General features: G+C 38.8%; 1 protein-coding gene across 1 annotated transcript in view; it reads left to right on the top strand.

The window, feature by feature from the left end:
* ttn.2 (titin, tandem duplicate 2) overlaps positions 1-15184 on the top strand; it is a 164393-nt gene that overhangs the window by 11340 nt on the left and 137869 nt on the right. The window contains exons 12-42 of the mRNA XM_079880510.1: positions 216-455; positions 791-856; positions 949-1207; positions 1556-1604; positions 1730-1933; positions 2019-2161; positions 2268-2449; positions 2581-2811; positions 2902-3140; positions 3238-3479; positions 3958-4122; positions 4213-4381; positions 4464-6160; positions 6253-6534; positions 6626-6892; positions 7018-7290; positions 7395-7658; positions 7764-8024; positions 8133-8393; positions 8520-8783; positions 8900-9160; positions 9260-9520; positions 9639-9899; positions 9986-10127; positions 10238-10406; positions 10504-10735; positions 10828-11112; positions 11198-11323; positions 11559-11747; positions 12485-12874; positions 13280-13330. Coding sequence (XP_079736636.1) covers positions 216-455; positions 791-856; positions 949-1207; positions 1556-1604; positions 1730-1933; positions 2019-2161; positions 2268-2449; positions 2581-2811; positions 2902-3140; positions 3238-3479; positions 3958-4122; positions 4213-4381; positions 4464-6160; positions 6253-6534; positions 6626-6892; positions 7018-7290; positions 7395-7658; positions 7764-8024; positions 8133-8393; positions 8520-8783; positions 8900-9160; positions 9260-9520; positions 9639-9899; positions 9986-10127; positions 10238-10406; positions 10504-10735; positions 10828-11112; positions 11198-11323; positions 11559-11747; positions 12485-12874; positions 13280-13330 — 8125 coding nt within the window. The remainder of the gene's footprint in view (positions 1-215; positions 456-790; positions 857-948; positions 1208-1555; positions 1605-1729; positions 1934-2018; positions 2162-2267; positions 2450-2580; positions 2812-2901; positions 3141-3237; positions 3480-3957; positions 4123-4212; positions 4382-4463; positions 6161-6252; positions 6535-6625; positions 6893-7017; positions 7291-7394; positions 7659-7763; positions 8025-8132; positions 8394-8519; positions 8784-8899; positions 9161-9259; positions 9521-9638; positions 9900-9985; positions 10128-10237; positions 10407-10503; positions 10736-10827; positions 11113-11197; positions 11324-11558; positions 11748-12484; positions 12875-13279; positions 13331-15184) is intronic.

Raw genomic sequence — 15184 nt, forward strand, 5'->3', positions numbered from 1 at the left:
AACATAACATCCATCCATTAGTTTGTCCATCAACCTCTTATCATACCATTGAGTAATTATATCATTGAGTATTTGTTATCTGAAATTGCTAACTAATTAATTTTTTCCTGCCATCCTTCTAAAGGTTCCCTGATTGTTCCCCTCTGTGTGGCTAAACAAAAGTGAACTTGTTTTTTGATATTCTGTGGTAATGTTGCTCTTTTTGGGTTGGTCAGGTTTCAATAGCAGGTTCTGCTATTGCCACATTACAAAAAGAGTTATCCTCATCAACTGCTGCTCAAAAGATCATCAAGCCTGTCAGGCCTCCAACACATAAGATTGTGGAGACTCGTGTGACCCCAGAGCCGACCCCTCCTCCTTTTAGAGACACTGCAGAGAGATATCAGACTCATTTCGACAGAGAGTTACACAGAAAGATAGGTCTTTCGTTTGCCGGGGAAGAGTGGGACACAAAGGTTTGTAGTTTAACATGTTGCCCACTCGCAAAGCTAACATTTGACTTAATATCAGTTATTCATCTTATGGAGTCTTGTTTGGTTGGTTGGCTTATCACTTACAGAAAGATTCCTCAAAGCTAACTGTTTTCCTTACAGATTCCATCTTATATACTGAGGATTTCTTCTCATCACCTCCACCTAATCTTTATTAGAATGTTTTTGTTTTTGTTTGTTTCATATTCTTTTCAAACTTGTTCTTTTCTCAACCTCTTTTCTTTTTTAGCATTATTTGTGGTACTCGACAACATTCAAGAGTCACTTGGTTAGTAAAGAAATGTTGATTTTTCTTGCAGGTTGTTGAGACTGCAGCGATCCCCTCAGCTATCAAAGAGCCTGTAGTGCCCCCTACCTTGATAGCAGTAAGTGTTTTATTAGCATTTTGATGAAATGCTGCTGATTTGTAGAATCACTTGAAGAACCACTAAATACAAATTGGTGTCTTGTTCATTAGGGTTTGAAGAATGTGACTGTCACAGAGGGAGAGTCTGTCACTCTGGAGTGCCAGATTTCAGGCCACCCCACCCCAGCTATTATGTGGTTCAGAGAAGATTACAGAATTGAGCACTCCATTGACTTCCAGATAACTTATGAAAGCAGCTATGCCCGCTTGGTGATCCGTGAGGCCTTTGCTGAAGACAGTGGCCGCTTCACTTGCACTGCTACCAGTGAGGCTGGAACTATCAGCACCTCCTGCTACCTTCTTGTCAAAGGTACATTTTATATACTGTACTGTAATAAAATTTCTGTGTATGAATTTTTTTGTGGAGAACAAAAAGATGCTTATTTTATATGTAGGTCTGTAATAAGGCTATAACAATCAGTTCTCAAATGTTTTAAAACAATACCATAAATTAGAATCTCCTACCGCCTCATCTGCATCTCTGTTGAACCCAAGGTTGAAAATCTTAAATGAACAGACTTTGATCAAAAAGCACAAACAAACAAACAAACAAACAAACAAAAAAACCCAGGATATCCCTTCTCACCTCTATCATTGTTTGAAAATAAAAGCACAACCTCAAAAAATATTTATGGTATATATATATATTTTTTTACAGTGTCAGAGGAGATTGAGAGCAGAGAGGAGATAACTGTCCAGGAGAAACAGTAAGTTACAAGGGCAAGAGCATGGACTGGTGGACCTTAACTAGTAAAAGAGTAGAGCCAAAAGGTAACACATTTTAATATTTGTTGTAATTACATTGTGTGTGTGTGTGTGTGTTTCAAACAAGGACTGTCATTGAAGCCAAAGAGTCTGAAATAAGCGTGGTCTCTGCGGACACTGGAGCACCTGTTGCTCCTTTCTTTGTGAAGAAGCCAGTGGTTCAGAAGCTGGTCGAGGGAGGCAGTGTTGTCTTTGAGTGCCAGATCGGAGGAAGCCCCAAGCCCCATATTTACTGGAAGAAGAGTGGAGTTCCACTCACTACTGGATACAGGTATAGATTTCGAGCAAGTACACTTTGGATCTAGTTGGTCTACATAGTGAAAAAGAAAGCTCATACTTTCCTTGTAATTTAACAGATATAGAGTTAGTCATAACAAGGATACAGGGGAATGCAAGTTGGAAATTTCTATGACATTTGCCGATGATGCTGGAGAGTACACCATCTTTGCCAAGAACCAACACGGAGAGGCATCTGCTTCCACAATCCTGTTTGAAGAAGGTTAGTTGTGACTTTATTATAAACTGTGACACAATAAAATAAAGCTTAGAACAAAAAAACAAAACAAAAAAAAACATCCATCCATCATGCCATAATGTATTTACAGAGGAGTTTGAAACCTATATGAAGAAACAGGATGTGACATATGTAACGGAAGTGACAGCAATGGTGCAGGAGCCCAAAGTTGCAGATGTGCCCCCTGTAGTTGTAAGTGAATATGAAAAAGAGCTCATACAGAGGAGAATGGCTCAGCAAACACAGATGATGAAATCCTTCATCTCAGAGACGGTACGATTTTATATAGGAAAAGTGATTTTACTCATTTTTGTAATGAGATTGTAAATCACATAAAACATTTGCATACTAAGAAATACCTCTAAAAATGAAAATAAAATATGTAAACATTCCATTATCTTCAGGAATTTCAAATATCTGCTATTGAACGAAAAATAATCCAAGAGATTGAAATCCGCATCCTTAAAATAACTTACCGAGAGCTGGTGATTGAGGATGGTGAGGAGATGGTCATGAATGTTGCTGAGCATGAGGCTGTCGGATCCTCATTTAGCACTCCTGTCAAAAGCTACAGAATTCTGGAAGGAATGGGTGTTACTTTCCATTGCAAGATGGAAGGAACACCATTACCAAAGGTAATGAATGGATGGTAATTATATTGAAAAGCAGTATTTTTACAGCAGCACAATGTATACAAGTAATTTTATATCATTTGTGTTAAATAGATTGCCTGGTATAAAGATGGCAAGCGTATCAAGCATGGAGGCCGCTATCAGATGGAGGTTCTACAAGACGGAAGAGCCAGTCTGCGCCTACCAGTGGTGCTGCCAGAAGATGAGGGCATCTATACTGCATTTGCTAGCAATATGAAGGGTAATGCTGTCAGTTCCGGAAAGCTCTATGTAGAGTCCACTGCAGCTGCTCAGCCTTACTACCCTCAGGCCGAAGCTGTGAGAAGAGTCCAGTGAGTTGCCTTTGCCTTCTCTGGTTTTGCTGTTCTGTAATTAGATGTTTAGGATAATGTTGTCCATGTTTACACATTTACACTTTTAATATTTTAGGTCTACATCTCCAATGTCTGCTCGCTCAACTAGCTACTCCCCTGGACGTTCTCCTGCTCGTTCTGTTAGCCGCTCTCCTGCTCGCAGACTTGATGACACTGATGAGAGTCAACTAGAGAGACTATATAAGCCTGTTTTTGTACAGAAGCCATCATCCTTCAGGTGTTCTGAAGGACAGACTGCAAGGTTTGACTTAAAAGTAGTTGGAAGACCTATGCCCGAAACTTACTGGTTCCACAATGGTAAGTGTGTTTTAAAGCTACACTACCATTCAAAAGTTTGGGGTCAGAAAGATTTTTTTTATATACTTTTTTTTTTTTTATACTTTTTTCAACATTGATAATAAGAAATGTTTCTTAAACACCAAATCAGCCTATTAAGAATGATTTCTAGAAGGACCATGTGACACTCTAATGGCTGCTGAAAATTCAGCCTCACCATCCCATGAATAAATTACAATAAAATATATTCAAATAGAAAACAGTAATTTTAAATGGTAATATTTCACAATATTACTCTTTACTTTATTTAAGACCAAATAAATGCCATGTCTTGGTGAGCATAACAGACTTCTTTAAGAAAAATAAAAATAATTCTACCCCAAACTTGTAAACAGTAGTATTTGCTTTCATTTTTTTGCTTGGTTATTTGTTTTCTTTCTTACCTGTTGAAAACAGAAAAAAGAAAGTAAATTTTTATCTTTTATTATATTTACCAAAGGACAACAAGTGGTCAATGACTATACCCACAAGATTGTGGTAAAGGAGGATGGAACTCAGTCAATGATTGTGGTTCCTGCCATGCCTCAGGACTCTGGAGAGTGGACGGTTGTTGCTCAGAACAGAGCTGGAAAGACAACTGTTTCGATGACTCTCACTGTTGAAGGTAAACCATTTTTTTGTTCTAAAAAAACTGTATTTGATCTAGACTTAGTGGTGTGGAACATTGTGTAAACTCTCATCTTATGTGTTACAGCAAAGGAAAATTTGGTCCGGCCCCAGTTCATTGAAAAGCTAAAGAATATCAGTGTTAAGGAAGGAAGTTTGGTTGAGTTGGCAGTAAAAGCCATTGGAAACCCCCTCCCTGACATTGTCTGGCTGAAAAACAGTGACATCATCTCTCCTCATAAATACCCTCACATCAAGTATGTTACTTTACTTTGGATTGTTGTTTAATTATTTCCTTTTTTTGTACTTTATATGTTAAATTCAAAAACTGTATTACAGAATTGAGGGTACCAAGGGACAGGCACATTTCCAGATTCCTCAGACTTCCGGCTCTGACAGTGCATGGTACACAGCCACAGCTATAAACAAAGCTGGTAGGGATACCACTCGCTGCAGAGTCAATGTGGAGGTAGAGTACACAGAACCTGCACCAGAAAGAAGACTCATCATTCCCAAAGGAACATATAAGGCTAAGGATGTTGCTCCACCAGAGATTGAACCACTGCATCTTCGCTATGGTCAGGAACAGTGGGAAGAGGGTGACCTCTATGACAAAGAAAAGCAACAGAAGCCACACTTTAAAAAGAAGCTAACTTCAGTCAGGATGAAGCGATTCGGTCCTGTGCACTTTGAGTGCAGACTGACCCCTATTGGAGACCCAACTATGGTTGTTGAGTGGCTCCATGATGGCAAGCCGCTGGAAGCTGCTAACAGGTTGCGTATGATCAATGAGTTTGGCTATTGCAGTCTTGATTATGAAGTTGCTTATTCCAGAGATAGTGGCGTCATTACCTGTAGAGCTACCAACAATTTTGGTGCTGATCAGACTTCTGCTACACTAATTGTGAAAGATGAGAAGAGTCTTGTGGAGGACAGTCAGTTGCCAGAGGGAAGAAAAGTACAGAGAATGGATGAAATGGAGCGAATTGCCCATGAGGGCGGACCCTCTGGAGTAACTGGGGATGACATCAGTGAGAAGACCAAGCCTGAGATTGTCTTGCTTCCTGAACCCATAAGAGTATTTGAGGGTGAAGCAGCCAAATATCGCTGCAGAGTGACCGGTTACCCCACTCCCAAAGTTAACTGGTATCTCAATGGACAGCTCATTCGAAAGAGCAAACGTTTCAGACTACACTATGATGGCATTCACTATTTGGAAATCACTGACTGTAAGTCCTATGATTCTGGAGATGTCAAATTATTGGCTGAGAACCCAGAGGGTACAGCTGAGCACACTGTCAAACTCGAAATCCAACAGAAAGAAGACTTTAGGTCAATATTGCGCCGTGCTCCTGAGATGAAGGCTCCGGAGGCACCTGGACCTGAACCTGGCAGAGTGTCTTTTGATGTTGTGAAGGTAGATAAACCTGGAGAGGCTTCACAAGCAAAAGAGGTGGTCCGACTGAGGAAGGTTGAGAGAGTTGTTCATGAAAAATCCACAGAAGAGACAGAAGAGCTGCGAAGCAAATTTAAACGCAGGACTGAAGAGGGCTATTATGAAGCCATATCCTCAGTTGAGATGAAGTCTCGCAGGAAGGACGAGTCTTATGAAGGAATGTTAAAGAAGAGAAAAGATGAACTTATGCACTGGACCAAAGAGGTGTCTGAGGCAGAAAAGAAGAAAGAGGAGGAGGAAGGCAAACTTACCATTCCAACAATCAGACCTGAGAAAGTCACTCTCTCTCCTAGCATGGAGGCTCCAAAGATCTTGGAAAGAATTCAGAGCCAGACAGTTTCACTATCTGATGAAGTTCGCTTCCGTTGTAGGGTTGTTGGTAAACCAGAACCAGAGTGCCAGTGGTTCAAAAACGGCATTTTACTTGAGAAATCAGATCGTGTTTACTGGTATTGGTCCGAGGACCATGTCTGTGAATTAGTAATTAGAGATGTCTCAGCTGAGGATTCTGCTAGTATCATGGTCAAAGCCATTAACATTGCTGGTGAGGCCTCAAGCCATGCTTTCTTGTTGGTGCAAGGTATGTTTTGTCATTTATAAATCAGTTTTGTGATCATTGATTTTGATTGATATCGAAAGTACTTTATCTAATAAATTCTCCTTTTTTTGCAGGCAAGCAAGTTTTATCTTTTACCCAGACATTGGAGGATGCCTATGTTAAAGAGAAAGACACAATGACAACCTTTGAATGTGAGACAAATGAGCCATTTGTCAAGGTCAAATGGATGAAGAACAATGCTGAAATCTTTTCTGGAGACAAATACAGGATGCATTCGGACAGAAAGGTGCACTTCCTATCCGTTCTGATAATCAACATGCAAGATGATGCCGAGTACACTTGTGCTGTAGCTGATGATGACCACATAAGAACCACTGCCAGACTTTATGTTGAAGGTTAGCATACACTCATTTGTGCTAGTTAATTTCACATTTTCAGATTCATCTCTGAATTTTTGGTCAATCTGCCATCTGATCTGTTATACAGGTGCATCACTGGAAATGCTAAAAAATTTAGAGAGTGTGGAAGTGCCTGAGACATACTCTGGAGAGTTTGAGTGTGAACTGTCGCGTGAAGATGCAGAAGGCACCTGGTACTTTGAGAACAAAGAAATTACACCAAGCCTAAAATATGTAGTATCCTCTCGTCGTGGCCGACACACCTTGTCTGTAAAAGATGTCAGGAAGGAAGACCAAGGCAAATATACTTTTAAAGTGGGTGATCTGAAGACAAGCGCCACACTGAAAATGAAATGTAAGTAGAATTTGAATATAATTAATATACTGATATAAAAAAATAGTATTATAGTATTTTCAAACATAATATTAATATTGATTATACATGATATGTAAATAATGGTATTTTTTGTCTTGTATCAGTGCGCCCTGTAACTCTGATGCAAGGCCTCTCTGACTTGACAATCTGTGAGGGTGACATTGCCCAGTTGGAGGTGCGATTCTCTCAAGAAAATGTGGAGGGATCATGGATGAAAAATGGCCAGCCCATCTCTGCCTCTGACAGAATTCACATTGTCATCGACAAACTTGTCCACAAACTTCTAGTTGAAAGTGTCAACAGGGATGATGCAGGAATCTACTCATTTGTTGTTCCTATTCAAGACATTTCTACAACTGGAAAACTGACTGTCCAAAGTACGCCCCCCCCCCCCCCCCCCCTTTTCCCGATGCATTTTTGAAATCTAAAATACAGAAAGAGAATGCAGAAATGTAACCTTTCTTTTTCACCCTTTTCACAGCAATTGAAATCATAACTCCTCTAAAGGATGTCCATTCTATTGAGGGTACGAAGGCAGTGTTAGAAGCTAAAATCTCTGCCTCTGATGTTACTTCAGTGAAATGGTACCAAAATGACAAGCTCGTTGTAGCTAGTGAGAGAATCCAGATGGTTGCCAAAGGGACCAAACAGAGACTGGTCTTGAACAGGTCCTTTGCTTCTGATGAAGGACGCTATAAGATGGCTGTTGGCAGAGTGGAAACAACTTGTAAACTGACAATTGAAAGTGAGTATTTCTTTAAAGGAACTTATATAAAATCTTTCTCTGGGTTTGGTTAAAGGTAAATTTAATTGGTTTATTATTATTAACAAACATATTTATGTCATACAGAGGTCAGCATCATCAAGCACATGGAGGACTGTGTGTGCACTGAAACTCAGAATGTCACTTTTGAAGTAGAATTGTCCCACACCGGGATAGATCCTTACTGGACCTTCAAAAATCAGCCTCTTAAGGCTGGACCCAAATACAAAATTGAGTCCAAAGGGAAACGCTATAGCCTGACCATCATCAATGCCATGAAGGATGAAGAGGGCCAGTATGCATTTGCAGCTGGCGAAAAGTCATCCAGTGCAAAACTAACTGTGTCAGGTATGATTTTCACCATTTGTTAAATATGTTAAATACATATGTTAAATATATCAAATATGTTGATAAGTTGATGCACAGATATTGCCTCATGGTTACGTTTTACACTAGGTGGTGCTATAAACAGACCACTCCATGATGTGACTGTAGCAGAATCCCAAACTGCTGTTCTGGAGTGTGAGGTTGCTAACCCTTCCTCTGAAGGCAAGTGGCTTAAGGATGGCCACTCTGTTGACTTTAGTGACAATGTCAGGAGTGAGGATGTAGGTGCGGTCCGCCGACTTGTCTTTGTTACCACAAGACCACAAGATATTGGAGAGTACACATACCAAGTAGCAAACTCCAAGACATCTGCCAACCTTAGGGTTGAAGGTACTTTTACTACTGTTTTGAAGGCTGAATTTTTTTTCATACTGATCATATTTTCCTATATGTGTAACTTTTTCATACTGATCATATTTTCCTATGTGTGTAACTGAATACAAATGTCTTTCACAGCTGTGAAGATCAAGAAGACACTGAAAAATCAAACAGTCACCGAAACCCAAGAGGCAGTCTTTAGTCTTGAACTCACCCATTTAGATGTGAAAGGATCCCAGTGGATCAAGAATGGAATAGAAATTGTCCCCAGTGACAAATATGAGATAACAGTAGATGGATTGGTTCACACCTTAAAGATCAAGAATTGCAACTCCCAAGATGAATCAGTCTATGGATTCAAACTTGGAAAACTCTCTGCTAATGCCAGACTGAATGTCGAAAGTAAGTTTAATATTTGGCTTAATCATAAAATTTGCACTACCCCCCCCCCCCCAAACAAAAACAAAAAACAAAAAACAAAAACAAAAAAACAAATATGTTATTTAATTCTCTTGCAGCTGTTAAGATTGTGAAAAAGCCAAAAGATGTGACTTCCCTGGTGAATGGAACTGCCTCTTTTGAGCTGAGTTTATCCCACGATGACATACCTGTTAAATGGATGTTCAAAAACCAAGAACTGAAACCTAGTGCCAATATTCAGATAATGTCCGAAAGGAAAGCACATAAGTTGGTCATTCAAAATGTTGAAGAAAGCAGTGATGGAGAGTACACAGCTGTAGTTGGACATTTACAATGCAGCGCATATTTACATGTTGAATGTAAGTATAAAATTTTAAGATTTATAGATTTTAAGTCACCAACCTAAACTTGTCTAGTGTCTTATACACACCACTAACGCCATACAATGACTGTTTCAGCTTTGAGAGTCACAAAGCCCCTGAAGAACATTGAAGTTCCAGAGACCCATGTGGCCACGTTCGAGTGTGAAGTTTCACATTTCAATGTTCCATCCACCTGGCTGAAAAATGGAGTTGAGATTGAGATGAGTGAGAAGTTCAGGATTGTGGTGCAGGGCAAACTGCATCAGTTAAAGATCATGAATACCAGCAGAGATGATTCTGCCGAATACACATTTGTGTGTGGAAATGACAAAGTCTCTGCCACACTGATAGTTAGCCGTAAGTTATTTTTGATGTCATTGTTTTTGTAGTTGCTTTCTTTATTGCCTACCAGACATGTACTTACAATAGCAACAACAATTAGAATTGAGTCAAATATTTATTCCCTCTCCTTCAGCTATCCTCATCACATCTATGCTCAAAGACCTGAATGCACAAGAAAAGGACACCATCACATTTGAGGTGACTGTCAACTATGAAGGCATCACCTACAAATGGCTGAAGAATGGAGTTGAAATCCGGTCCAGTGATAGATGCCAAACTCGCGCCAAACAGTTCACTCACTCCCTCACTATCCGAAATGTTCACTTTGGGGATGTTGGAGAGTACAAGTTTGTGGCTGGATCTGCTGAAACAGCCGCAAATCTTTTTGTTGAAGGTAATATTTACTTCATTATTCAGATTTTCTTATTATTTATTTTTGGCTAATTCTGATCAAGGTTTTTTTTTCATGATCAATTTAAGCTCGTGTCATTGAGTTCACCAAGCACATCAAGGACATTAAAGTTACTGAGAAGAAGAAGGCCATTTTTGAATGTGAACTCTCTGAGCCCAATGTCCAAGTAACATGGATGAAAGATGGTCAGGAACTTGAAATATCTGAAAGGTACTCAATATAATGGTTTTCCACATCCATGCACGATTTTGCTCTTTGACATTAATAATCTGTCTTTATTAAGTTAATGTCCTGATGGAGATATCATCTTCACCATTTAGGTTCAAAGTTTCCACAGAGAGACACATGCATCGTCTTATGATCCAAACTGTGCGCATGTCTGATGCCGGAGAGTACACTGTGGTTGCTGGATCAAGTGTATCGAAGGCCAACCTCATAGTTGAGGGCAAGGATGTGCGTATAAGTGAACCTGCCGAGAAAGAAATCACTGTAAGTACCAAGCTGTCATAAATAATATTTAAATTCTGACAGTGTTCAGTATTTAAATTTAGCATTCAATGTCCTTTTAATTGAAATTTGAATCCAGGTGCTTGAGAAACAACGATCTACATTTGAATTTGAAGTCAACGAGGATGACATTGAGGGACGCTGGCTGAGAAATGGAGTCGAGATCCAGTTTTCTGTAGATCAACGCTTCAACTATGCCATTATTAGAAAAAATCATCGCCTGACAATCACAGAAACCTACAGAAGCGATGCCGGAGAATACACATTCATTGCTGGAAAGAACAGGAGTATTGTAACCCTACATGTCAATAGTGAGTTTGATCTCAAAACTGATTCATAATGTTTGTTCTTGTTTGTCTCTGTGTATCTATTATTAATTCTTATACATTCTTGCATTGTTTAGTCCCTGAGCCTCCTCAGATAATCAGGCACTTGCAGCCCCTTTCTGTTGAGGCTGGCAAACCTGCACGCTTTTCTGTGGAGGTGACTGGAATTCCTCAGCCTCAGGTGTCCTGGTATAAGAACACTCAGGCCCTGTCTTCTGGGTTCAAGTGTAAGTTCCTGAGGGAGGGAAATGAGCACACATTGTTGCTCATTGAAGTCTTCCCAGAGGATGCAGCTCAGTACAACTGTGAAGCTAAGAATGACTATGGAGTAGCCACAAGTTCTGCGTCACTTAACGTGGAAGGTAAATAAAAACAAATGAAAAAAAATTTTCACATGAATTATAAGTACATAATTTACATATATTTGCTATGTCTTTTAATCCTCAGTTCCAGAAGTTGTTTCCCCTGACACTGGAGCCCCACTGTCACCACCTGTGGTCATAACACCAATACGTAACACTTCTGCCAATGAAGGACAATCTGCTAGATTCCAGTGCCGTGTCTCAGGGGAAGGTAAGATCAGTAACTATAGGTCTGTTCCTGCTCTACATAGGCAGACACTCTGTGCACCATATAAATCTTTTCAGTTTATTTAATTATAGGTTCCGCAAAAGGAATGGCACAATACTGTAGTCGTTAATAAAGCGTAGCTCTTATATATTGGCACATATACGATCAAGTAAATTGTCATTTGTACCTTAATTGATGTTTGATGTTATGCGTATTCTTCTGATTTGCTCCTGTTTAGATCTGACAATTACTTGGTATTGCAAAGACAAGGAGATCAAGCAGTCTGATATATTCAGAGTGTCTCAGTTTGATGAAAACTGTCAGTTGGAGATCACCAGAGTGTATCCTGAGGATGTGGGCGAGTACACATGTGTTGCCCGTAACTCTGCAGGAATGGTCTCATGTTCTGCTGTACTGAAAGTGGACGGTGAGCTAAATTTTCTTACCAACCAAAAATTGCAAACTAATAAATAAAATAAAAACCCTGATAATGGCTTCAATGATAATATGCTATTATTATTATTAGTCAATAATGCAATTGGTGGTAGTTTGTCTGTTAATTAGGGCTGTCAAAGCTAACATAGTATTTCAAAAAATGAATCAAAATTTTCAGAGCGAACTACACGAACACATGTCACTGAGCACCCATTTATGAGTAATTGCATTAAGTCATTTGTATTCTGTCATTCATAAAAACATTAATTCGAAAACTTGCAAAGAACTGCATTTTTGCACATGTAAGATATATTACATACATAATGAGAAATAGTTACTGATTTGTTGCAGATTTGCATTTCAGTGTTTACATTTCTCGTACATTTTGATGAAATTTGAGAAGTCTAGAATCTGTTGCTTTTTTTGTGAGTGAGATGAGTAAAATACACTTTAAATTTACTCTGAGTGTTATCCACACACATTGCTGAACCTCATGGTTGCACACAGGCCTTTTTTAATTTCCTTAAAAAGGAACTGAATTCATTAATGCATTAACTACAAAAAGTATGAGATACTTCACGCTTAAATAAATTCAATTGACAGCCCTACTGTGATACAGAACAAGTTTGCCAGCCAGATATGAAAACAAAACAAATTTGGTACAGGGAAACAAATTTCAATGTGTGCACTATAGTGATTAGTTGAGGATAAATCAATACTTCCTTTCAGGACAAACACATATTATGGACTATACATCCAAGTCTCAGTCAGAAGCCACTTCCAGCCTCTTCACAAGCATTAAGAGTGTTCAAAAGGATCCTATTGGCCAAAGGCCCACTTTTATTCAACCTATTGTGAGCTGTGTGGTGGCTCATGGAGAAGTGGCTAGATTTCATGCTCGTGTGTCTGGCATGCCAAAACCAGAGATAAGTTGGTTCCATAACCAACAGTCTATAAAGCCTACCAAAAATGTTGTCTTTCATTTTGATGAGATGACAAACACTGCTACGCTAATCATAGTTGATACTTTCTCTGAGCATGCTGGACAGTACACTTGCAAAGCAGTCAGTATCGCAGGAGAGGCAGCTTGCTCAGCCAGCCTTGCTGTAACTGAAGAAGGTAATTGAGATCAAAGTAGTTTATGGTTTTTGATTAACATATCACAATTAATTCACGTCATTTTCTTTTTAAGCCTTTCAACCAACCTCAAGAACCTCTCAATGAATTTCCCGATCACGTTCACCAATTTCACTTTATGAAACCTTATCAATGCTTCTGAAGAAGTTGTATCATACAGTGCTCTCTTGATGTTGTGCTGGCAATGCATGCTTTTGCAAACTCCCATGTTTCACCTCCTTTTAACATTTTCACATTTGTTTCACATGCAGATAAACAATTTTTTTGTCATTATTATTAATATTATTATTATTGCAATCGTGATCTTTTCTTTGGATATTCATGTTATAGGTGACATATTTGGCTAATTGTTTGTTATTCATCAATTCATATGACTCTATTTTACAGTTACAAAAGTACGTGAGGAGATAGAAGCAAAAATTGAGGAAGAGGTCAAAGGTAGGATCATTTTACAGAATTTATTTTGTTAATATTGATGTCTCTCTCTGTAAAACTATTGAATTTAACATTTCCGAGCATATTGTATTGCATGCAAACAAATCCTCTTTTATGAGAACAACTTTCATATGTCACTGTTGGATATGTGTATGGTTGAAATCAAGTGTTTCTGGATAGCAAGCAATTTGATTGGTAAAATGCTTGCTGTGAAGCACTTTTGCAAAGTTTTGCATCTGTCTTCCCCTTGAAAAGCATGAAGGATATGGTACTTCTTGGTTGTTTCTAGAAATAAAAGGTGCAGGATGTTTGTTCTTTAAAAGTTCCAGACCACAGGAAATTACATTTTAAAAGATGTGGAAGTAGCCACATCTTTTATTTGCTTCATACGTTTCTTGCATCTGGAACACCTTCCTGCAAATATTTCTTAGACTGGCTTGCAGATAGCGGTATGTGATTAATGTTGTTTGCTTTTTAAAATAACATGGTTATACCTGTAAACTATATTAGTTCGAATAAACGCCTTCTCAAAGAAGTCTAGAGCTGTTTAATGACCACACTCTTTTTTATCAATAGAGAGTGATGTTTCTCTATATGTATGAAAGATTTTCGTCATTCTAAGGATTAGAAAGGGCGTTTATTCATCATTCTGCAAGTCAGGTAAGGAATATTTTAGGATATATATCCACCAAGTTAAATATACAAGAGGCTCTTTTGCGAACCAGATCAGTATTATTTGGAAACGTGTTAATGCTTTGAAAATAAATTTATGCTTTGAAGAACTGTCCACAGAAGAAGGAACAAAACATCAAGTGATTTTCGTGTCAGAATCTTTAATAAAGACTCAAGTCTTGCGTTTATTCGAACAAATATGGTGAGTGAATTTGTTTTTTATGGCTTTGTGACTTGATGCATGCTTTAATATATCTATTAATATTCTATTTGAAATATATTTCATTTTCTTTAGCAAACTGGGCATTTTGTTGAAATTTGTCTCCCTTTTTTCCAGAGTTGTTTTATAATGAAGGAGCTGAACACGTGGAAAAAGGAGGACTGCAGCATGGTGCATTTTCAGACCCAGAAGAAAGTTTAGATCAAGGTCTTGTAGCCCCATCTGAAAACTTTAAACCCTCCTTCACCAAAAAGCTGAAATTTCAATCTGTTGTGGAGGGTGACACTGCATCTTTTAGGTGCAAGGTAGTTGCAATGCCACCTCCAACGATATTGTGGTTTCATAATAATAGACAGATACAGAAGGAGCACCATCGTAAAATATATACAGTGAGTAAAATGCATATGCATGCAACCAGTTTAACAATTAAAGAGATTAAGGAAAAAGATTCAGGCAGTTACAAAGTCATGGCAATTAACACTGAAGGCTCTGCTGAAACCACAGCATCACTTCTTGTATCACTGAGGGAAGAGCAAGATGTATCTTATCTCTGCTATTCTAGATCCTCAAACAAAGCCCACTCAAGCTCAGATTCATTAGCTGATTCAACAAAAGAAAGAAAATTTAGAGTAGATCTAAGATGTGTTGGCTCTCCTTTTGATAAAACAAGCAAAGGGCAAACAAAGGGGCATCATAGATCAAAAAGTACTCTGTTCCGCACAATGTATTTTAGAACTTCATCCCCATCAAGGACACCAGACAAAGACAGCAAGTTTGAGACTGCATCCGAACGTGCACGCTCTCCAACTCCGATGTACGAGAGATATGAGAGGTTCAGTGATCGATACAGTGATATATACTGTGACAGATTCACAGGTCGTGACCGATACAGTGATAGGTTTAGTGATAAATTCAGTGACCGGTGTAGTGATAGGTACAGTGACAGATTTAGCGACACAGACAGC

The sequence above is a fragment of the Squalius cephalus genome (genome assembly GCF_949319135.1).
Source record: "Squalius cephalus genome assembly, chromosome: 9".
NCBI classification, from domain to species: Eukaryota; Metazoa; Chordata; class Actinopteri; order Cypriniformes; family Leuciscidae; genus Squalius; species Squalius cephalus.